The following is a 25,090-nucleotide window of genomic DNA, read 5'->3' on the forward strand; positions in this document are numbered from 1 at the left end:
GCTTGAAAATGAAGTAAGTCGTCATGAAGGCCTATGACCTGTTTAGCATGTACAGATGCTGACCAGTGGTTTTAATTTTGCATGCGTCAGCCACTAATCATGTTTAACTGAATCGGGCTTTGACCTGAATGACTACGGAAGCATTTATAATGTCTTTGTCACCATGGATTCAATGCCTATGAACCATGTTTTTTCTCAAGAATAGGTTAATTGAAAATTACAGTAATGCAGCCATCTGTTTTCCTTTTGAAATTGCCGTGATAAGTTTTGCGTCACCCCAAGTCTTTAGTAACCAAGTTAGCTTTTTGGATTTCATACCTATGCATGTATACAGGTGCTGTTTTGTGACGACAACAACAACAACAACAACAAAAAGCTATCTGTTAAAATTATGACAGAGTTGCATGGTAATGAGAGGTACTGTAAAAATACTGAAGATCTGGATTATGGGTCCCCCTGCTGGTTAGATAAAGGTAGAGCAATTTTGTTTATTTTATTTTATTTTATTTTATTTTATTTTATTTTTAAAATAAAATAAAATAAAATAAAACCCTGCTGGTTAGATAAAGGTAGAGCAATTTTGTTTATTTTATTTATTTAATTTAATTTAATTTAATTTAATTTAATTTAATTTAATTTTTAAAATAAAATACAATAAAATAAAATTAAATGAAACCCTGCTGGTTAGATAAAGGTAGAGCATTTTTGTATATTTTTATTGTATTATTTGTATATGTATTATACAGGACTAAATATAGGACTAAATTTGACAAAGTAAAGCTTCTTTTTTTTACCATGTCAATACAGCTACGGATGGATGGATGGATGGATGGATGGATGGATGGATGGATGGATGGATGGATGGATGATGGAACATACATAGATATAGATACATACACACATATAGATAGATAGATAGATAGATAGATAGATAGATAGATAGATAGATAGATAGATAGATAGATAGATAGATAGATAGATAGATAGATAGATAGATAGATAGATAGATAGATAGATAGATAGATTCATACATACATGAATATATAGATACATAGATACTTACATACATACATAAATACATAGACAAACAGACCACCCGTTCAGGTGGATAATGTATTTGTAAATATTCCACTTCTTGAAGACAATCAGGTTTTTTTTTCGTTTTTTTCTAAACAACAACCTTAACATCATGAATGACAATTAAATAAACAAAAAAAAAAATCCACACAAAACCCCACACATCTGCCCAGCACACTCTCCTGTGCAGGTTGTGTTTGGTCATTGTGCTGTTTGGCGTGACAGTGTGGCATTATTCTAGGCTTTGTGTGAGTCTGTATTGTTCTCCTGTGGGATCCTTTGTTGAGTGAGGGGGTATAGTGGTGATGCTGCAGGGCATTGCTTTATGCTGACTCTGACCTGTGGGAATGGCAGGGACCAATATGGCCCTATGACTAGGCCACAGAGAGAGGAGGAGAAGGAGAGAGGAACAGCATCAGCAACGCACATCCCAAGAGAGCATCGATTTGGAAATGGACTAAAATACTTCTGGATTTTTAGACTCATCTGTTCAAGTCCAAGTGTAGTCATGCAGGAGAACCCAGGCTCTATAGGTGTGGATGGAGCATACGCTAGCAATGTACCTGCGTTCCTCACTAAACTCTGGACTCTTGTGGAGGACCCAGAGACCAATCATCTGATTTGCTGGAGTACTGTGAGTTCATCCTGATGGCATCCTATTTGATTGATATATTTGATGATAAACTGTGTAGATCTAAAATAGAAAGAAAATCAGGAAGAAAACCAACGTTACCATTTAATTATGGAATTTTTGTCGGACTGTTGTGAGCCCTTGAGTAGATATAGCCAGAGAAACACATTTGAAGGTTGAAATGTAAGTCAGTGATTTTTTAAATATTTGAATGCCAAGAACCTCCAAATATGATGATCCCTGGCAATGAAATGGCAGCTGTATTTATGTATTCAAAGCTATGCTTTATTGGCACGTATACAGACCCTTTTATAATGTTTGTGAAAAATAGTAAGCTTACTAAATTGAATAATCTGACTTTGTCATTTTCTACAGCTATAAAAAATTACTAAAATATTGGAATATATTTACTTGGTTAACAGTGGTATCTGTTTTCAAATAAAACCCAAATTGGGTTTTATTTTCCTGCCCCAAATTGAAATATCAGATAAATATTTAGTAGAAAAACAATATATGAAATATTTTTAATGTTTAAAAATATTTGTCTGGTATTGAAATTTAGTGTAGAAAAAAAAATTATACTGTTACCTAAGCAAATACTTTGATAATTAGTTTTAGCTGAAGTAAATTTTCATATAAAAAGTATATTTACAACATGCATTTAACAGTTTATATTAATGCCTTGTGTAAGCATATTATTCTTCATAATGGAAATATGTTGATCAGTGTTGAACTTGTGTTGATGAAGTTTTAAAATAAGACTGAAGGTGGATTTATTACTATTATTAGTGTTGATCTAGCAGAATGATTAATAAGAAACACATCAATTTATATTCATTCTGCTATTCATTCTGCATCCAGATGAAAATGTTTAAAATTCATTTTAAATAAACATCAAAGGCATCAAAGGTTCAATCAAAGGCCAGTCAAAGTAATTACTGACTGAACTCGGAACCACAAAAATCATTGGCAAACTCTTTAAGATAATTAATTTTTATCAATACTTTGAGACTGCATAATGTTTATATTCATAATCTTCTGGTGAAAATGCCATCTATTTTTATTTGGCAATGAATCATCAGTACTGCACACATTAATTAATTTGCTAAAAATCCTGTGAAGCAAAAATCATTTACGTTCTGCTTGTGTGTGCAAAAAAGAAGCAACATGCTTCTCTCTGATTTAACACAATCCTGTCTTAGTTTTGCATTTAAACTATGCCTTTCAGGAAAGAACATTAAAAGACTCCTCTCTCATAAACAACCTATTTTGTGCTATAATAAAAGCAGAGTTGTATTTTCCCTTTTGCCTTGTTTTCTCTCATTCTAGACGGGCACCAGCTTCCATGTTTTTGACCAGGGCAGATTTGCTAAGGAGGTTCTGCCCAAATACTTCAAACACAATAACATGGCAAGCTTTGTACGCCAGCTCAACATGTGTAAGTATCAGCCTGCGCTGACAAACATCACCAAAACTCTCACAGACACTCCAGATTGAAGGAGTGTTTGTGCTGACCTCTCACTTCTCTCTCAGACGGCTTCAGGAAGGTGGTGAATATTGAGCAGAGCGGGCTAGTAAAGCCGGAGCGAGATGACACCGAGTTCCAGCACCTCTATTTCCTCCAGGGCCATGAGCATTTGCTTGAGCACATTAAGCGCAAGGTGAGACGTCTCATTTTTAAGTGATTCTCACTGTTGTTTTATTCGCTCTCATCCTCGGAGTCAGAGGCTCTTAAACACACACACACAGAGGAGAGGATGGAGGTTCGTTTACCCATTACTGCACGATAGTTTATATGTTTGTGTATTCACAGGTGTCAATAGTGAAAAGCGAGGAGACCAAAGTGCGGCAAGAGGACTTGAGTAAGCTGTTGTACGAGGTGCAGGTGTTACGCGGTCAACAAGAGAACATGGAGATGCAGATGCAGGATATGAAACAGTAAGATGTTTAACACACATCTTGCACACAAACCCAATTAATCCCATGGCATCATTTACTGCCTTATCCTCACCCTTAGTAACAAAGCAATTGAACCTCAAACAACAACTTGACTTTTCACCTCTATTATCCCTCTAACTTTTCACCTACTTCTGTAGTTGGCTCATTCATCGGCTTCTCTGCATTGTGAATCTCAGTGGTTTGGGGTTTTGTTTAAGCTGCCTCAATAGAACATTCAGTAGCTCACCTGACAGGTGGAGTCCAGTGGTCTGATCATATACCCATGTGTATATATATTCATCTGAATAATCATCTATTTCAGTAGTTCTCAAATGTTTTCAGATGGTGGACCACATCAACAGGAAAACATAAATTGCAGACCACCTTGCACTCGAATCAGAGTCAAATCAACAAATACTTTCTCAAAACAATTACCTACCATTTCAGTAGTTCAAATTATTGATCTATCTATCTATCTATCTATCTATCTATCTATCTATCTATCCATCCATCCATCCATCCATCCATCCATCCATCCATCCATCCATCCATCCATCCATCCATCCATCCATCCATCCATCCATCCATCCATCTATCTTGAAGGCAGAATGATGTTCTGTGGAGGGAGGTGGTGTCACTGAGGCAGAATCACACACAGCAGCAGAAAGTCATGAACAAGGTAAGAAATACAGCTCATGCCCACACTGTTATTGGAATAGATGCTGTTGTGCTGATTTAGTGACTGAGTAATGCTTAATCACTCTCTGATTCTCTGTTCTATCCATAGCTGATTCAGTTTCTGTTTAGCCAGATGCAGTCCAACACTCCCAGCACTGTGGGAATGAAGAGAAAGCTGTGAGTGCACCCATTCATCTGTAACACACACTTCGACACAAACACTAATCTGAAGCACTCGATTTTGTATTGACACATATTCACAAACAAAAAAAAAGAGCAAACAGAAAATAGCAATCAACAGCCTGATGCTCCAACACAAACACAGTAGATGGAACGGCCAACTCAGCTGGAAACAGTCAGCTGATACAATTCACTGCCCTCGCTGCGATGAATGGAGCTGAATGCTGAGTCAGACCTCCTGAGCTCTTGCCCTCACACACGCACCCACAAACACGCACACACCTGAATTGTAGCGCATGACCCTCTACCTTCTATTAAAAGGTGCACCGTCAGCTAGTGTGACGCATGAGAACAAACTGGGTAAGAGGGACCGCAAGAGCCAGAGCTCTTTACCTCGCTGAAACTTTTAAGTGGTTAACTAATAACAACATTGTTCCAACGTTTCTTTCGCTGTCTTACCACTAGGGCGCAATCGGATTTTAGTTCTCAGTCATAAGATCTTTGTATTTGAACCCTTATTGATAATAATGTGGTTTCTTTCAATGATATGCTGCATTTTTCCTTCTCTTCAGTCCTCTCATGCTGGATGATGGCTGCTCCACCCCTCCTGCCTCCAAATTCAGCCATAGCCACTCCATGGAGTCCTTGCAAGAATCTTTCTACATCCAGTCGGTGAGAAAGCTTTCATATTAAAGATTGAGGATCTGACAGAGAAGATTTTTCTCACTATCATGCCTCGTAACTGGTGTTTTGACGGCTTTCTCGATCAATAAAATATGTCAAACACAGAATCTCTCTCATGTTCTACCAGCCATCCACAGAAAGTGCATCCTGCTCCACTAGCGGTGTGATGACAGGAGGGCCAATCATTTCTGATGTCACTGAAATTTCACAGTCCACCACCATGGCTTTACAAATGCAGGCAGAGGAATCAAGGTGAGTGGGCCGACCTTCAGGGTTAAAGGATAGGTCACCCAAAAATTAAAACTGTTTTTGTCCATACATTAAAATTGTACTTTGTTGTTTTGGACCCCACTGACTTGGACTATGGACACAGTCACACAAACATTCTTCAAAATATCTTCTTTTGTGTTCCACACAAGTAGCCTATGTAAGTCATACAGGTTTGGAACAATATAGGGTGAGAACAATGCAAACTATCCCTTTAGCCAATTTGTTTAGTAGGGCCTTGATTTCCACAATGCGAAAAACGCATATGGATTCACGGAATGAATTCAGTCAAATGCAATTTACTGTATAAAAGTTCAGTTCAACTTGAAGAAATAATAACATAAATATATTAGAGGATATTATTGTACAGTAGAATGTACTTCTCACAGTAATAATTAATTAATTAATTAATTAATTAATTAATAATCCCCCCCCCCCCCCCCCCCCGTAATGTAAAGGAATACATTTCATTTGATTACATTTTAAAAGATTAATTAAATTGTTAATGTTTTATGCAATCGTTTGATTACCAACGGTTTTGATAATACATTTTGTATTCAATTATAAAACACAGAACCCAGAAAAATTAAAGCAGACAACAGAATTTCTGGGGGGAAAAGATCAAATGGATTTCAGTGGACCCTAGTTTTCCTTGGATTAATATGTGATCTGTTTGTTTAGGGAAAAGTGTCTGATGCTGATTAAGGAAGAGCCGGCGAGTCCTGGGGTGCAGGGACGAGGAGATGGTGTACCACTCGGCTCCTGTGAGGTGTGCCCTGAACCCCCCGTCCTCCCTGTTGCCATGGTACAGTCCGTCCTAGAGGGCCGAGGATCTAATTTGGGAGAGAGAAGGGCCAAAAGACCCATGCTGGAGAGGTATAATATATCATCCATGTCAAAGTAACAAATATCTACAACTTGGCACAGTTAAGACTTTTGTTTTAGACAGACAAGCACCACTCACATTTCAGTTTAACTTGTGTGTACATGTTAAAGACCAGAGATTCCTGATGGCGTGGAGAACGTTGACATGAGCCTGGAGGATTTACAGCTGCTTCTGAGAAGTCACCAGCAGAGCATGGAAAGCAGTGCTGCAGCAATGGATGTAAGTATGAATCTTTACAGGGCGAGAGCACTGTTTACACACATACAAGTGAATGAGAGGATCATAGTAACATACACACACCGATTAACCTCTACTCTTTCTCACAGCCTTTCACATTTAGTCTGCCTTTGAATGAGTGGAACTTCACAGAAATGGACCCAAACCTGAAATCAGTGAGTTTACTGTCACAATCAGCCGCATAATGGATCAAAGTGACATTTGATAATTGCATGATCAAGTACCCGTTATATTTTCTAAACTATTTATTTGTGCATTTGCAGGAGCTGGCTAATGCCCTCATCCCTGCTGCTGTGTCCCAGTACATGTTTCAGGGTCAGGAGGGAGAGACGTACCCGACCGCTGGCTATGAGGAGCAGTGAAGACCTGATATGACAGCCAGCACAGATCCCTCCTGAGAGATGAACAGGTAATGATCAACAGTTACTAACAGCCTGAAGATCTCTGTGATGTTAAAATCTACTGTCTAAGAATAGTTTTATGCTATTAAAATCTACCTCACACTTACGGTTGTCTTGTTTATTGTTTCTCTAAGAGGGATCCATTTGACACTTGGATTGCATATTATTCCAACATCAGAAGAGAAGGCTCAGATTTATCTGACTAGTAGATGTGGCGGTGATATATCAAGTAAACTTGTGCCGACCAGCCCTTCATGAAGATTCACTTAGTAGGCCATTGGTGGAAGATGGATTTTTACGAATCTTTTGGAGCAACTCTTTGATGGAGATGGAATATTTACAATAAACCTTTCTCAAAGCCAATAAGGAGTTCAGGCTACATCAAGATCATTTTGAAGATGCCAAAGAAAGGCAATATTAGGCATTTCCTTCCCCAACGACTACAACACATGTGAACTGTATGCAATACATCATAAATTATTGTGGCCCGAGTTTGAATGCACTTTACTCTGTGTGTTGGAGTTTCTGCTTTGTGGAGCTGTGATTTTAATTTTCCCTAAAACTTAACCGTAAAAGACAACATATTTTGTTAAAATATACCTTATAATGAAGCACATACTTGTATTTCAATATATTTAAAGGCATATAAAAGTACTGGTTTAATCATATTATGTATGTATTAATGTGAGAGGTCTAGGGGTTAAAAATCAGACCTCACAGAAAGAAAACTGAAATAATGCACTGCTTTTTGCACAATTTAGTGTATTTTTCTCAGTCATATTCTGGAACATATTCTTAAGACATCAAGTATTTTTGTTTCAATTTATCTTTAAGTTGATCGACTAGCCTTGCAGGATTTATAGTTGTCTTTGATACACTTATGATATATTGTGTGATATTTGCCCTCATTTGATACAAATGTATTGACCACATTGGTTGAATTATTAATTAAGTAGCTAAAGATGACTAAAACAGCAATTGTTAATGCCTTTGAGATGAGCACTATACTTATGTATTATAAATATATATTTTTTAATTATTATTATACAATGTATTCTAATTTGATGTTTTCAGTTGACTGTTTTTTAAACCCAACAACACAATTAGAGACTATCTAACAATGACAGTGCCTTAGGCTTTAGGAAAGAATGTGTTTATTGTTCCTGCCAAACCTCATGTAATGAGGGCAAATGAACACATGACATATGATAACATTTCAGAGACCATAATGCACTTTGTACAGGGCAGCCATATAGCAATGCAAAATACCCTAGATCTCTTGCAAATGTGTTGAATTTTAAAATTGCAATACAGTTGCATTGATTTATATGATTTCCCTAAAAAGCAATCTTGCTGCATTAATTTGTATGATTTCTCAAGGATGCAACATCTAATGATGACTTAGATGGGAACGATGATGGAATAAAAGAAATTGCACTAAGAGTGATAACTGTATTAGAAATAGCTTTTATTCAGTGTTAGTTTATAGGCCTACTCTTATTTTTGACTACTCCCTAAAGCGCAATAATAAAATGGTTTATTTTGAGAAGGGTGCTTTTTCACATAGGTTGCAAGTCTTTCATTGTATACTTTGTTTTCATAATGTGGTTAATTGCACTAGTTAAAAAATGAATGTAGAGTAACACAGTGAGACACAAAAGCACGAAAGCAAGAAAGGAAACCAATGTTGCATATTAATTCTGGATGTAGTCTGTTCCTGACTCCCACCACCATAATGTTAAAAAATATGTACACACAAAAAGTGTAAAACAATAAACGTATTTTAAAAGCATGCAGGATCTCTCATTTTACTTCTTAAAATAAACGAATGAAGAGATCACATCAAAGTTAAATAGGCCTATGTAAACTGAAATATCTATGTTTCTGTTGTACTGTTTTATAACAAGGTGATAACGGTATTAGAAGTAGATTTTATTCTATGTTAGTTTCGCTATTCTTTACCACAAATCAATGGTTTAACTAAAAGGTTTATTTTGAGAAGGTTTTTTTTTTTCATCATGTGATTACTTGCAATGGTAAATTAATAAATACATGTAATCAATCAAGTCACATTCATTTATATATTTTAACACTATATATTGATTAAACGAGCAAGAAAGAAAGTTTAGTAAGTTAATAAAACCATGAAAATATACAAAATTAACTTATCTATCAATATAATATTTATTAGCCTCGCGGACATACCGTAAAGCAAAATGCACGGTCGTAACACAGGAAGTAGCCCGATGTCCCGGATGTGCTTTCACAACAGAGACAGAGTGCCGTATTACGGTTTTCATCGAGCGCCAAGGCTGTGCAATTCAATCTCACTAATATCGCAATCAACAGTAAAAAAAAAGTGATTAGTGCAAAGATTAAGAAGCGACTATATTATTCGTCGTACGATGTCAGTTGTACCTCCTAATCGATCATCTACCGGTTGGCCTCGTGGAGTAAATCAGTTCGGCAATAAATACATTAGCCAGCCGGCTAAACCGCTCACCCTGGAGAGAACAATCAACCTGTGAGTAGAATTCACCACTGCAAACGACGTGCAGTTTTTTTTATTTCATAACTAATGCTCAGCGATCCCTTATAGCTTCTTTTTGAAAGAGCATTGACATTTTGAAAGTGCTCCGTCCTGCCTACTGCTGTTTGGATGCGTAACAATACACTGGGTGCGTCTCAATCAGCTCCCTAGTTCAGTAGTCAGGGCACTGATAAGGGAGTCGGACATTTTAAGTGCTGTCTCAATCGCAGAATCCTTCCAGTTCCCTACAAATTCCCGCAATGCACCTTGAAAACCAGGGAGCATCGATTCTCACTATTATGTTCCCTTAACGGAAGTTGCGAAACGTAAAATACATGAGCCAAATCACTACGCATAATGACACGTGATAGATGTTTATTTTTAATACCCAGCATAAACATACATCATTAGACAGGTAGTTAACCAAATCTAGCTAAAATGTATTAATGGCTGAAATGTTGCACGTATTAAAACAAGCAAAGTATGTCTATGTATCATAATTTACTATAAATAACATTAAAACATAATGTCAGAAAGATGTAATTTCTGCTGTTGTTCATAAATACCAGTAGTTTGCACATTTATATTGACATGCACATGTATCGATAGTACAAATAACCAGCATTCAAGGATCTGTTTTTGTTGTATCCCATTCCATGTGCAGTAGTTACTGTTTTCTATCTGTTTTATTTGTGGGGTTGAACAATTAATCAGGGGTTGAAGTGCTCCTTAACAAGAGCGCATATTGTTGATAGTGGATCAATAACGTTCTATCACATCCTCATTTAAATGATGGAACTCCTGAACATTATGATGTTTGTTTTTCGCAGATACCCTCTAACAAATTACACATTCGGCACCAAGGAGCCGCTCTATGAGAAGGACAGCTCGGTAGCCGCACGCTTTCAGCGGATGCGGGAGGAGTTTGAGAAAATCGGGATGCGGCGGACAGTGGAGGGAGTTCTGATCGTGCACGAGCACCGACTCCCTCACGTGCTGCTCCTACAGCTGGGAACCACCTTCTTTAAACTGTAAGTGCTCACTGCTTCACTGGAGTTTGTGTGGATGTAGTCGATTCAAATAGGTGCCGTTTTAGTGGTTAACCCTTTCAAAAGGACCGTATCTATCCTTATGTATGATTCATTATTCATTTTTGTTCATTATTTTGCTATGATGTGTTGCTTTACTTTGCATTGATTTGTTCATCCATTTTGCATCTGTTGAAAATGTGTCCTGTAACATTTATTGTCAGTGCCTGACAGTTTACATATTGTGTTTTTGCAGTCCTGGTGGCGAGTTGAACCCTGGAGAAGATGAGGTGGAGGGGTTAAAACGATTGATGACAGAGGTATCATTGGTTTTCTGAGTGTATTTAATATGGTAATAATTAATGGCATTTACAGGATTTTTTAACTACAATCTGTTTACTTTAGAGATAAAAAAATCAACCAAGTCAAGACAAAAACACTTCCTATCAGAGGCCTTATTTACACCTGGTATTAAGATTTGGTCTGGTATTACGCTATGGTCGATCGGATCACAGGTGGACGAGGGAGACACATTCCCTTTTACACCTGGTGTTTTAATCTGTCTCTTTTGTCCATTTTCAACCACTTCTGTCCTGATTTCTTCGAGGGGAGGGTCTTTAGGCAGGTAAATGTATGGGCTTTTTCAGATCTGATGGATGAAATAAGCATGCGCAATTTACAAATGAATGCAACCGGAGACGACGGAAAAACATGGAGACCAGCAGCTTTCGTTTCTGATCTGATAACAACTGTGAGTGTGTGTTAGAAATCAGGAATGATGAGAGAACATTGTGCTTGGTATGTTTTTCATCTTCAAACCAAACTTGGGTCTAGGGGTGTAACGGTTCACAAAATTCACGGTTCGGTTCGATACGATACACATGTGTCACGGTTCGGTTCGTCTCGGTACGTTTTCGATGCAGCAAAAAGAAAGAAATGCCAGAGAAATTTCCTTGATTTAATTTTTTTTATTCTTTTTTCATCATAAAGCATACAATCTAACATCATAAAGTGTGATATTTTTTTACTTTGAGCAATTCTGGAGCTATAATTGAATTGACTCTTCTTAGGAGCATATAAAACAAAACAGCTCCTTGGAAAAAATGAAATGTAATATTGTAGTAGTTATAAACAAAGGTTTATTTTAGTTCAGATTAACATTTGAGGGCAGCAATTGTGTTCATAATGTCAAAATAAAACCTACGTAATGTTACTTGAAGGCATTATAGCCTACTATTCCTGCCAAACTTCCATGGTTGCAGTTAGTGTTACTACAGTAAATCCATGGTGAATGTTGCAGATCTGTGGACACCGGATAGTTCATTCATGGCACAGTGTTTCTTCCTGGTTTCCACGCACTGTTTGATCCGTTAATAACGGAGAAATGTGAATGTTCCTCACTAGATCTCGCAGCAATGTTATTACTTAAGTGGTGAATTCAAATGATTTCTTTACTGGATCTCTTAGCGCTGTGTAGTAACAGTGTCGCTTGATCAAGATCGGCTCGCGCTGCTTTGGTCCAAACTGATAAACGGTCCGTCAACCACACAATAACGAGCAGTTTCGTTCCGCTTGCATTACGTTTGCCATTTGATGTTTGGCAATGACCCGCCTACATTTGAAATAATGAAATTTTGGTCGGCAGGAAAAATGGTCCAACGAACCGTTCGGTTTGAAAATGCGTACCGAGAACCGAACCGAAAGCCTCGTACCGAATGGTTCAATACGAATATGTGTATCTTTACACCCCTACTTGGGTCTATAGCCGACAAAGTTTAAATCCCGTATGGCTAGTGCGCTTCCCAAAATGTTTACTCATTAGATCAGGTCAGTAGGCGGAGAGTGTGCTGTCTTCTGTGGCTGTTCAAACGCATTCGACTACATCACACTACGAAAGCGCTCGGTTCGAATGCGTTTTCAACTACCTCTGGAAGTGGTCAAAAGTGGACAAGCTCAAAATGTTTTAGACCCCGTTTACACCTGCATTTAGCGTCGCCCACTTGTGATCCAATCGACAAACGCATCTTAATACCAGGTGTATACAGGGCCAGAGTATCTTACCATCCTCTATGACTTTAAAATGCCATATTATGTAATAAAACTAGCAGAAATGGATTTCAAATACATTGGAGAATAATTCCTAATTTTCTTGTCAAGATTTTGGGGCGTCAGGATGGAGTGAAACAGGACTGGGTCATTGATGACTGTATTGGGAACTGGTGGAGACCAAACTTTGAACCACCTCAGGTGGTAACTACTCCGTTCCTTTTTCCTCAGACAAACACCACGCACAGGATCACCAACAGTATAAAACAATTATTTTTTCACTTTCAAGCACACTAAGATTTTGCTTCATATCTCGTTTCTTTCCACAGTACCCGTATATCCCAGCACACATCACTAAACCTAAAGAACATAAGAAGCTTTTTCTAGTACAGCTGCAAGAGAAAGGTAGGGCAAAATGTTTTGTTTATTCAATGCACCTTGTGTAAAATGTGATTATACAGCTTAACTTGTGTGTCTTTAGCATTGTTTGCTGTGCCAAAGAACTACAAGCTGGTGGCCGCCCCCTTGTTTGAGCTTTATGATAATGCTCCTGGCTACGGCCCGATTATATCCAGTCTTCCTCAGCTACTGAGCAGGTGAGGTGTTACTTTTAATATGAGACTGATCGGATGGGTTATGAAAGCATCTAGTGAACAGGCTTCACATCATTTAAACAATATTGATAAATGTTGTGTAATTAAATTAACTCTTTCCCCCGCCATTGACAGGTAATGCATCTTATGAAATAGTACAAAATCTCAGGATCAAAACACAGGCGAAGAAGCAGCAGAAAAAAAGTGATAGCAAATGTAAGCAGATGCATATGTAAAATAGCGCAATCATCAAACATTAAACAGCATATAAATCAAAACTTCCTAAGGTTACTGAATAAAATGTCAACCAAGGATGAGGTATAGGACTGTGAAGCGTTGGCGATGTTGACAGAAGTGATCTACTCCATCTGTTTTGATCATTGTTCTGAATCCAATCCAGACGTAGTATTTATCCCTGTTCGGACGATAATTGTTTCTCATGTGGATGTCCATAAAAATAAATCTCAGCAATAAAACTCATGCATTCAGACGGCGATTTATTCATGGTGGCGGAGCGAGTTTTGTGATTCTACGAACCCGGGAACGCTCTGCCCACGTGGTCCCGTCGCATGGTTGTCTGCTGTAAATAATTACAGCAAATATCCTATTTATTATTTGATTATTTAAATCTCCTGTTTAAAAATAGGAAGACATATGCGCTATAGTTAAAATGGTTTTCTGTCTTGTATTTCATCTCAAAATGGTGGATGTCATTTTAAAAATGAGCAAAAATAATTTAATACAGCCTCTTATTTACATGAGGTAAACAAAGCTGCTTGGTTAATATTTTTAATGTATATAATTGCTGCCATGCCAGCCCATTTCAAATGTTTACATGCTTTTCTTCTCTTTCTCCTTTGAGCAGTGGTGAAATATCATTCTTGTAAATACTTTACAGCATTTAAAAAAAAAAACATTTGTTGGCTACACTAAACTTAAAATTAAAACACATCACTAAATTTAGTGATGTGGATTCGGATGGCAAGTAAATTACCACACGACCCTGATGTTTGTCAAAAAACAGTAGGTAATTCGGTCAGGGATTTTTACGGGGAAAAACACTGACATTCTGGATTTCGGCCGGCAGTAAAATCACTGACTAGCCCCTGTAAATGTTTGACAAAAACACAATTTTCTCAGCTTTTTGTTCAAAATGGTGCTTATTTTATGAAACTTACTTTCAAGCTAGAATTAAAGCTAAGAGTTTTTGTTTAAAAGCTGAGGCTCTGTTCTTTCTTTTGCATACTGAACAGCGCATGTTCAGATATTCTTGCAACAAAATATTCTGTGATAGGTTTTGTGAAAATGGCCTGGCAGTGGCTGGTAACTTAGGGCCCTATAAAATCCGTTTTATTTTTTCCCAAATTCCGTTTTTTCCGTTTTAATTTTTGCAAATTCCGTTTTTTCCGTTTTAATTTTTGGGAATTCAGTTTTTTTTTTACCCTTTACTGTTATTTTAGTCGTAAAAAGAGTGTTTTTAATGTTAATGATTAAAATGTACACAAATAAAATAGGAATGACCCTAAATTTATCGAGGTAACAAACAAAATTCTCATTTTAAGAGGTGTTAAATGTGGTTTGGTTTGTTTACATTAGTGAATGTATTAGGCTAACTAACATGAACCAAGAGCAATACATTTGTTACTGTATTTATTAATCTTTGTTAATCTTAGTTAACCCTAACCCTGTATTTGTATTATGTTACTTCACACAGTGCATTAAGCTAACTAATGTTAACAAATACAACTTTTCATTTAAATAATGTAGACTACTAAATGGTGAAATTAACATTAATAAAGATTAATAAATGCTGTAGAAGTGAATTTTATTAATAGTTAATGTTAACTGATCTAGTTAACTAGAGTTTAATAAATGGAACCTTATTGTAAAGTGTTACCGATTTTGTTATACACCGAACCGATTCAGTGTTGGACAGATCAGTTGTTTTAACCATTCATTAAAGTGAATCGGTTCAAATGAGTCATTAGTTCGCGAATCGGACGTACCATTAGCAGACTTGTACGCGTTGTGTGATTATCCCGGCAGTTAGGACATCGCACAAGATTTGTCAACACAGAAAACATTTCATCATTGGATAGGTTTTGTTTAGTTTATTGAAAGTGTTTTTTATGTCAGCTGAATGGGCGGAACGCTTTTCAGAGAAGAAGGCAAGGTAAAGTTTTTTTTTGCACAATTCACACACAGCAGTAGCCTAATTCAGGAAAAAAATATCCGAATGCTCCACGTGAAACTTCGTTCTTCCGATCTTTTACCATTGTGTCAATTCTCAATTGATTTAGATTAATAAGCGCGAGGGAGTGAGAGAGAGCAAGACAGTTTGAAGACGCGCGCGCGACCGGGCCTCTCTCTCTGCTCATTCTTTCAGTAATATGCGATTTTCCTCAGACATACGTTTTTCTCCCACACAAAAACAGAATTTTATTCCAAATATGTAAAATTCCGCGAAATTCCGCGTTGACACTAGATTCCGCGTTAATTTGCCAATTCCGCGATTCCGTGATCGCGGAAATTATAGGGCCCTAGTAACTTTTTTTTTAACACTGGCGGGGAAAGAGTTAATGTTGTAAATCCTTTTTTTTTTTTATTAACTTGCTCAACCTATTCATTCCCCTGCACAGGTTTAACTTCATCTACAACTGAGAAGAAAATAGTTTTGTCTTGACTGTGGGCTGTCTCTGTGAGCACAGTCTGATGGGAAGGCATGGGTGACAGATAAAGTGCTGGTGTTTTCAATGATGTCGAGGTTTTACATTGTGAGGCATTACATTGCGTAGAAATGTGTGCATTTTTTTTTTCTCCTTTATAGATGCATTGTAAGTCTTTGTTATTGAACTTTGTCATCAAGTAACTACATTTTTATGTTCAACTAAGTGATGAATACAATGTCTTTAGAAAAAACTTTTTTTTTTTAACCTTGTATATTTGTCAGTGCTTTTTATAATAAATTGTTCTCTTTGAGATTATGCAGATTTCATTTGTTTTATATATTTTGTTGTTGTTGTTCATGTGTATGAAGGAAAATTTGAATTTTTTGGCATTAAACTGATATATGCTGTATGGCAAATGATGGCACAGAATATGGTATTATCAATAAAATAACTGACCAAAATAAAATATTAAAATGATATATTTGATGTTAAATAATATCTAAAAATACATTAAGCTCCTTTATTGGTGGTGTTTTTTTTTTTCTTCATGTCTAACTGAGGTTTATTTTATCCAAAACAATTAAAATGTCAAAACAGTCATACAATCAGTAGTTTTAGCCAATGTATACACTCTTTCTGACCCTAGGAAGGAACTAAACAGGCTGTTAAATAACTGACATGAATCAGAACTTATATCAGAAAAATAAACGTAAGCCTAAAAGTTATGCAGAGACACATTTGCTGCCCCAAAGCCAGGAACAGCACAATGTTTTGACTTTTCCCCTTAAATGTCATCATTTATTTGTGAGTTTTCTACAGCCTTTGCTTTTTACTATATTGTAAATTACTATTTATATTTTTCTTAAGTGTTTTTAATTTTGTGAATTTGCAGGTATTTTAGTCAAAATATTGGTTAGATTATTATAACTTTACATTATAATCATAAACAGATCATTAATGAATGTAGATATAAATTGAGAATTTCATATTTGTTTGTACAGTAACTACTGATCTACTGACCATACAATGATATACTGTCATATTGCTTATAACTTATTAATGAAAGTGCTACTAAAACCTTTGCTTGTGGCTATGATATATGATCTTTGTTTATTTTTCTGGCTATAGGTGAGCATGCCATTTGGCATATGTTGTTTCGTGGGAGGGGTTCTCTCAGTAACTTGTATATTTTGTTTCTAACATTAGAGGTTCAAAATATTTGATCATGATGGAGCTCAACGTGAGCTTGAATTCCACCTCTAACAACACTGCTGTGGGTTCAGAACAGATTGCTCCTGCTGTAGTTCTGGGTTTATGCTGTTTGGTGGGTTTGCCAAGCAATATCGCTGTAATCATCAGCATTGCTCGTGACTGGAACACAAATTTTAGCTTTACCTTAAGCCTAATGCTAAACCTTGCTGTCTCTGATACTTTGACCCTTTGCTTGGCTCCTGTCGTGCTGTGGGGAATACTGTTTGGATGGAAACTTGGCCTTTGGTCTTGTAGGATCCTGTTCTTCTTGGGTCACTGGAGTCTGTATGTTGGTGTCCTGACGGTCACCTCCATGAGTGTGCACCGCTATCACAATGTCATCAAGTCAAGGGTCACTAACAGGAAGCTACTGCACAGACTGGAAAGACGACACAGACGCCTTCATCTGACTGGCATCTGGATTCTAGCCTTTGTTTTTGCCCTACCAATATTTTTCACTCAAGGACTCAAAGACAAGGATGGATTGCAAAGATGTCAGAGGACAATGGAGTCACGGTCTGTAGTATTGGCTGTTTTGCTTCTTGAGATCTTGTTTGGGTTCGTTATTCCATTTTTGATCATGTTAACATGTTATCTCTGGTTGCACAAAGGCTTGAGCCAAAAATCCAAGAGCTCCAGTCTAACTAAAGCTCCACAGGACAAGAAACCCAGAAATCAGGGGGCAAACGTGAAGACTTACAAGAAGAGACTTGTGGTCAGCATCGTTGTGGCTTTCTTTCTGTTTTGGACTCCTGTTCACATCATCAATGTGATTGATATAGTTACTACTCTGACTAAAACATCTCATCCAGATGTTTATGCCCGACTGAAGTCCTTCCGTAGAGTTTATGGTGATACAAGCAAGACTCTGGCTTTGCTAAACTGCTGTCTGGATCCTTTTCTCTATGCCGTCTGTTCAGGACATATTCTAAAATGTATCAGAAAGAAATAATTCTCACTGCTGTTCTTGTGTGTTTTACAGTAGATGAACACATGCTGTTGAAGGAGAAACAATATTCGACATTTATCTGACTGCATTTCATACATGCATGCATTCATATATGATCCAATATTATTGATTTGGTCTCATGAGAGACCAAAGTATCCCAGAGTATGGATTACCAGAATTCTATATTTTGTTAATATGGGCCTTGGAAAAAACTAAATAGGTTTCTTGTGGTTTAGCTGCATTTAGTTATTGTTCAAATTGAAGACAATGTACTTACTTTTTTGCATATATGTACCAAAACGCATGCAATTTGTTTGTCAATAAGAAATTCAAATATGTTGTGAACCAGAAACTAATTGTTCAGAAATCTGAACTTATTGTTTTGCGAGACTAACTCATTCGAGAATTGAGCCAAAGTGATTGAGAAAAACTGCAAAACTTAGAATTAAGAACATCCTATAAGTAGTGATATATTACCATGGTGTTATATATTATTATGGGCTTAATAAGACGATTTTTTATATTTTTTATTTAAAAAATAAGGATATGAGGTAAATGTTTGCAGCTTGCAAAAGGGGCTTCATTAAGAGTAAAAGGAAGAACAGAAGAGGAAGAAACGTCTGAAAACCACAAACCACAAGAATACAGCTATTTCACAAATAAGCTAAAAATAATGCAAACAGAAGGCTTCAACAAAATCATATACCATCGATTAACAACCAACAATAATGTACAGTATGTGAAAATGTTAACCTATTCTATTACACCCAATAAACAAAATAATGAACGTTTAAAATAGCATCATATGACCCCTTTAAGGGTGAAGTGTGAGTTCATAATGTTGTCTCTGTATCTTTTATTTTAATTGCATTGTTTGGTTTAGAAGAAAAAATATAGCGAGTCAAAGGGGAGCTTTAATTAATAAATTTTTTCCTTTGAGATAAGAGCAAAGCTGTGGTTTTAGTTTACAGAAGTGGGAGGAGTCGACATAGCCCCTGTTCTTCAAGCAGTCATAACTTACATTCAGCATTTTTCCAGACCAAAAAAAAATTTGATCATGATGGAGGTCAACGTAAGCTTGAATTCCACCTCTAACAACACTGCTGTGGGTTCAGAACAGATTGCTCCTGCTGTAGTTCTGGGTTTGTGCTGTTTGGTGGGTTTGCCAAGCAATATCGCAGTAATCGTCAGCATTGCTCGTGAGTGGAACAAACATTTGAGCTTTACCTTAAGCCTAATGCTAAACCTTGCTGTCTCTGATGCTTTGACCCTTTGCTTGGCTCCTGTCGTGCTGTGTGGAATACTGTTTGGATGGAAACTTGGCCTTTGGTCTTGTAGGATCCTGTTCTTCTTGGGTCACTGGAGTCTGTATGTTGGTGTCCTGACGGTCACCTCCATGAGTGTGCACCGCTATCACAATGTCATCAAGTCAAGGGTCACTAACAGGAAGCTACTGCACAGACTGGAAAGACGACACAGACGCCTTCATCTGACTGGCATCTGGATTCTAGCCTTTATTTTTGCCCTACCAATATTGTTCACTAAAGGGCTCAAAGACAAGGATGGATTGCAAAGATGTCAGAGGACAATGGAGTTGCAGTCTATAGTAGTGGCTGTTTTGCTTCTTGAGATCCTGTTGGGGTTCGTCATTCCATTTTTGATCATGTTAACATGTTATCTCTGGTTGCACAAAGGCTTGAGCCAAAAAGCCAAGAGCTCCAGTCAAACTAAAGCTCCACAGGACAAGAAACCCAGAAATCAGGGGGCAAACGTGAAGACTTACAAGAAGAGACTTGTGGTCAGCATCGTTGTGGCTTTCTTTCTGTTTTGGACTCCTGTTCACATCATCAATGTGATTGATATAGTTACTACTCTGACTAAAACATCTCATCAAGACGTTTCTGACCGACTGATGTCCTTCCGTAGAGTTTATGGTGATACAAGCAAGACTCTGGCTTTGCTAAACTGCTGTCTGGATCCTTTTCTCTATGCCGTCTGTTCAGGAAATATTCTAAAATGTATCAGAAAGAAATAATTCTCACTGCTGTTCTTGTGTGTTTTGCAGTAGATGAACACATGCTGTTGAAGGAGAAACAATATTCAACATTTATCTGACTGCATTTCATACATGCATGCATTCATATATGATCCAATATTATTGATTTGGTCTCATGAGAGACCAAAGTATCCCAGAGTATGGATTACCAGAATTCTATATTTTGTTAATATGGGCCTTGGAAAAAAACTAAATAGGTTTCTTGTGGTTTAGCTGCATTTAGTTATTGTTCAAATTGAAGACAATGTACTTACTTTTTTGCATATATGTACCAAAACGCATGCAATTTGTTTGTCAATAAGAAATTCAAACATGTTGTGAACCAGAAACTAATTGTTCAGAAATCTGAACTTATTGTTTTGAGAGACTAACTCATTCGAGAATTGAGCCAAAGTGATTGAGAAAAACTGCAAAACTTAGAATTAAGAACATCCTATAAGTAGTGATATATTACCATGGTGTTATATATTATTATGGGCTTAATAAGACGATTTTTAATATTTTTTATTTAAAAAATAAGGATATGAGGTAAATGTTTGCAGCTTGCAAAAGGGGCTTCATTAAGAGTAAAAGGAAGAACAGAAGAGGAAGAAACGTCTGAAAACCACAAACCACAAGAATACAGCTATTTCACAAATAAGCTAAAAATAATGCAAACAGAAGGCTTCAACAAAATCATATACCATCGATTAACAACCAACAATAATGTACAGTATGTGAAAAATGTTAACCTATTCTATTACACCCAATAAACAAAATAATGAACATTTAGCATCATATGACCCCTTTAAGGGTGAAGTGTGAGTTCATAATGTTGTCTCTGTATCTTTTATTTTAATTGCATTGTTTGGTTTAGATGAAAATATATATAGCGAGTCAAAGGGGAGCTTTAATTAATAATTTTTTTCCCTTGATTGAGATAAGAGCAAAGCTGTAGTTTTAGTTTACAGAAGTGGGAGGAGTCGACATAGCCCCTGCTCTTTAAGCAGTCATAACTTACATTCAGCATTTTCCAGACCAAAAATATTTTTGATCATGATGGAGCTCAACGTAAGCTTCAATTCCACATCTAACAACACTGCTGTGGGTTCAGAACAGATGGCTCCTGCTGTAGTTCTGGGTTTGTGCTGTTTGGTGGGTTTGCCAAGCAACATCGCTGTAATCATCAGCATTGCTCGTGACTGGAACACAAATTTTAGCTTTACCTTAAGCCTAATGCTAAACCTTGCTGTCTCTGATGCTTTGACCCTTTGCTTGGCTCCTGTCGTGCTGTGTGGAATACTGTTTGGATGGAAACTTGGCCTTTGGTCTTGTAGGATCCTGTTCTTCTTGGGTCACTGGAGTCTGTATGTTGGTGTCCTGACGGTCACCTCCATGAGTGTGCAACACTATCACAATGTCATCAAGTCAAGGGTCACTAACAGGAAGCTACTGCACAGACTGGAAAGACGACACAGACGCCTTCATCTGACTGGCATCTGGATTCTAGCCTTTGTTTTTGCCCTACCAATATTTTTCACTCAAGGACTCAAAGACAAGGATGGATTGCAAAGATGTCAGAGGACAATGTTGTCGCAGTCTATAGTAGTGGCTGTTTTGCTTCTTGAGATCCTGTTTGGGTTCGTCATTCCATTTTTGATCATGTTAACATGTTATCTCTGGTTGCACAAAGGCTTGAGCCTCTCTCTATGGCTCTGGATAGACCTAAAACCAATCAGAGCGATCGTCATTGTGTAAAGCCGTATGCTGCGTCCCAATTCGCCTAAGTTACACTACGCCATAAAAGTATGTACTCTTTTTGTGAAGAAAAGGTATTTACTTTTGAATGTGTAGCAAAAAAGTAGGCAAGCTTTGGGACATACTACTTCGTCATCTTTATCGGACGGATCTGTCGCGTGCATCCTGTCACATAAACTGCCCTGTCAATCATCTTGTCACAGTTAAAATCCTCTATTTAATCTAATTTAATTTCCTACCGTTTCAGAGAGAAATGTAGTAGCACGTTCATCTGCCAGTGGGTCTTTCATGGAGACTGTCCTCATGTGTTTGCAATTTGAATATAATAATGCATTTAAAAGTTGGTGCGCTTCACCAACGGACGTCGCTCAAATGCATCTGGGCGCAATTGGATAGACCTAAAACCAATCAGAGTGATCGTCATCGTGTAAAGCCCGCCTCAACGTTTCTGATTGGTGCCTCGATTTGGACGGATTAGAAATCGGCTTGAATGGGCTCTTTGCCAGACTACTTGCAGAGCAGATCTAAATTTGCCGGAAGTTTGTCTGGGTTTTCCCAGGCTAGGTATAAGTAATGACATCTGTATACTTGTATAATTACATGAGGATAATTTACCCAAAAATCATTTACTGACCCTCAAGTTGTTTCAAAACTGTATGAATTTATTTCTTCTGCTGAACACAAAAGAAGATATTTTTAAGAATGTCGGTAACCAAACAGTTGATGGACCCCATTGACTTTCATTATATATATATTTTTCATACTATGGATGTCAGTGGGGCCCATTAACTGTTTGGTTACTCATATTCTTCAATATATCTTCTTTTGTGTTCAGCAGAAGATGAAATTTATCCAGGTGTGGAACAACTTGAGGGTGAGTAAATGATGACAGAATTTTCATTTTTGGGTGAACTATCACTTTAAATTATATATATGTTATAGAATAAATAAATAAAAAGTGTATAATGTGGTTGGTATGTGATATAACAGGGCTCTTTCAACTCTTTCAATTATTGTTTGATCATTTATTTTTGTAAAATATACAGTATACGTATGTATGGATATAAATGTATATAAAAAAATACAGTTTCTAAAATTCAAACAATGCTAATGTTAAAAAGCTGAAGCTCAGCTAAATGTTTCCAAGGCCCAACAAGTGGCTTTGTAAGCAAGTATGTAAATAAATGTGGTAACACTTTACAATAAGGTTCATTAGTTAACATTTGTTACTGTATTTGTTAATCTTTGTTAATGTTAGTTAATAAAAATACAGCTGTTCGTTATTTGTTCGTGTTAGTTCACAGTGCATTAACTAATGTTAACTTAATGTTAAGTTTTTAATAAAGAATTAGTAAATGCTGAACAAAGATTAATAAATGCTGTATAAGTCCAGTTAATTATTAGTTCATGCTAACTAATGCTGTTAACTAATGTTAACTAATGAACCTTATTGTAAAGTGTTACCATAAATGTATTCAATACTATAGCAACTATACCTGTTGTTGTTCCAGCACAGTCTTATTGTGTTTGATGCTCCCTTTTTCCATCAGCTGTCTTTGGTTCTTTTCAAACTCTTCTTTACCCTGTAATAGAAAGTTAAAATACATTTTTTTTATGAATAAATAATTTACTGTCTATGAATAGATGGGTGAAATACAGTTTGTAATGCATGTTCAAAAATGTGTCAACTTGATTAGATTAAAAAAGAACAAGATCATGTTAAATTATTTGTGCATAACCAAATTCATATTCATAAGATAAGCCTTTGCTATTACATGAAGTCACAACCGGCATGCAAATGTTCCCACCATTCTCTAAAAAACAACAAAAGTGCATGTGCATCCCATCCATCCATTCTTTGACTTCAAACAATGTGCACTGACAAGTTTCCATTCAATCCATTGGGTGGCAGTAAAATATCACAGTGAAACTCAGCCATTTTCAGTTGTGGAAATTACAGAAGTCATATGTGCCCCCTCTGATTTTTCAGCCAACTGCATTTTCAAAGGCGACTTGCAAACAAAAAGATATATACTGTATTTATATCTTTGATAGTTAAATTATACAATTATTGTAGGTAAAAAAAATGTAGCAGAAATGAGCCAATATGGTCTGTCCAGTTAAGTTACAGTGTTCACATACTATTTTTGCAATATATAAAAAAAATAAAATAAAAAAAAATAGCAGTTGTACATTTTTTTTTAAAATACTAAATTATCATACAGTTTATAATAACAAATATCATTTGCATGACATCTGAAAGATGAAGAGATATCTGTGTGACTGAACAGAATTAATCTTATCTGCACAGTTTCAGCAAAACTTTTGACAGAACACACAGCAGACGCATAACAGCTGGTGCTAAAGAAAGATGTATGTGGGCTTTGAGGAAAAGCAGCTCTGCACATGCAATCACAGTGATTGATGAGAAGGTCTGAGGCTCGACACAGTGGGGATTACAGGTAGAGCCCACATAGGGTCGACACGCAGATCAATGATCATATTGCTGGCTGAGAACATACACCTGGATCTTGTTCTCAAAGGGAAACAAATTAACATTTTGGGATGATTTAATTTTTAGCGTACCTGTAAATGGACATAATCGTAGTCCTCCATCCAACCTTCCTCTGTCGTCTCGTGCGGCTTGTCTGGAGTCTCTTCCTCAGCTGAGAATTTGGGAGGGGAGGGTAACGGGCGGGACTGGATGTTGCCCCGTTCAGGTGTGCCTGACTGATAGGCTGAGATGTTGTTGTTGTTGTTGGTCAGCTGACCCAGCATGTCTGGAGTATGGGGAACGGGTGGTAATGGTAGCTGCTGCTGTTTGTTTGTCCGTTTGAAGAGCAAAGAGGCATTACCATGGAGAAACGATGCTAACTGCTTAGTGTCATCGGGCACGCCGCGGGCACACATGACCAGCCGGTCTAGGTCGTCCCCACCGGTGCCTGTAGATGGTGCCATCAAGGCTGCGGGGGACCAGCCCAGAGAGTCCAGTGCCTGACTGTACCTCACCAGACCTTGGAAGGCCTCTTCCATCTTCTGCACCTGCTTGCCAAGCTTGGTCTGCAGCGTGCGGTCAGTGGCCTGGGTGGCGTTGGCCACGGCACCTCTAGCGAACTCCAGCAGGTCCCGGACCGCCACGCGAATGCGGTCCACGGCCTGTCGGATGGCAGGGAGGTTGGACTCCATCGGAGTGGGGCTGCGCCAGTTCCCACTGATGAATGACATTAGGAGGGACACGGAGCTCTCTACGGC

At 37.4% G+C, this 25,090-nt stretch overlaps 5 protein-coding genes across 6 annotated transcripts; all 5 read left to right on the forward strand.

Moving 5' to 3' along the window:
* Positions 1-1,585: 1,585 nt before the first annotated feature.
* Positions 1,586-7,506, forward strand: hsf4 (heat shock transcription factor 4; the record flags this gene model as incomplete). The annotated part of the gene is made up of 13 exons (XM_079874674.1): positions 1,586-1,711; positions 3,038-3,146; positions 3,242-3,369; positions 3,522-3,646; positions 4,250-4,325; positions 4,434-4,501; positions 5,077-5,176; positions 5,316-5,440; positions 6,137-6,331; positions 6,452-6,560; positions 6,668-6,733; positions 6,842-6,987; positions 7,114-7,506. The coding sequence occupies 12 exons, from the start codon at positions 1,586-1,588 to the stop codon at positions 6,938-6,940; spliced, it is 1,326 nt and encodes a 441-aa protein (XP_079730800.1). The 3' UTR covers positions 6,941-6,987; positions 7,114-7,506.
* A 1,730-nt stretch (positions 7,507-9,236) lies between these two features.
* On the forward strand, positions 9,237-18,585 carry nudt21 (nudix hydrolase 21). 2 transcript variants are annotated; one of them, XM_079874003.1, is made up of 7 exons: positions 9,237-9,503; positions 10,340-10,540; positions 10,794-10,857; positions 12,695-12,784; positions 12,913-12,988; positions 13,065-13,179; positions 15,816-18,394. In XM_079874003.1, the coding sequence occupies exons 1-7, from the start codon at positions 9,385-9,387 to the stop codon at positions 15,835-15,837; spliced, it is 687 nt and encodes a 228-aa protein (XP_079730129.1). In that variant the 5' UTR covers positions 9,237-9,384; the 3' UTR covers positions 15,838-18,394. The 2 variants fall into 2 exon arrangements, with proteins under 2 accessions (XP_079730129.1, XP_079730128.1); XM_079874002.1 differs by having other exon boundaries at positions 9,247-9,503; positions 12,695-12,787; positions 15,816-18,585.
* LOC307160131 (leukotriene B4 receptor 1-like) lies at positions 17,071-18,048 on the forward strand (the record flags this gene model as incomplete). Its single annotated transcript, XM_079874000.1, has 1 exon — positions 17,071-18,048. One exon carries the CDS (start codon positions 17,071-17,073, stop codon positions 18,046-18,048), a length of 978 nt encoding a protein of 325 aa, XP_079730126.1.
* A 222-nt stretch (positions 18,586-18,807) lies between the features above and the next one.
* LOC307160132 (leukotriene B4 receptor 1-like) lies at positions 18,808-20,797 on the forward strand. The gene has a single exon (XM_079874001.1). It carries the CDS (start codon positions 19,103-19,105, stop codon positions 20,078-20,080), a length of 978 nt encoding a protein of 325 aa, XP_079730127.1. The 5' UTR covers positions 18,808-19,102; the 3' UTR covers positions 20,081-20,797.
* Positions 20,798-21,136: 339 nt separating this feature from the next.
* Positions 21,137-21,838, forward strand: LOC307160554 (leukotriene B4 receptor 1-like; the record flags this gene model as incomplete). Its single annotated transcript, XM_079874712.1, has 1 exon — positions 21,137-21,838. One exon carries the CDS (start codon positions 21,137-21,139, stop codon positions 21,836-21,838), a length of 702 nt encoding a protein of 233 aa, XP_079730838.1.
* Positions 21,839-25,090: the final 3,252 nt, after the last annotated feature.

Source organism: Squalius cephalus (genome assembly GCF_949319135.1).
Source record: "Squalius cephalus genome assembly, chromosome: 6".
Lineage (NCBI taxonomy): Eukaryota > Metazoa > Chordata > Actinopteri > Cypriniformes > Leuciscidae > Squalius > Squalius cephalus.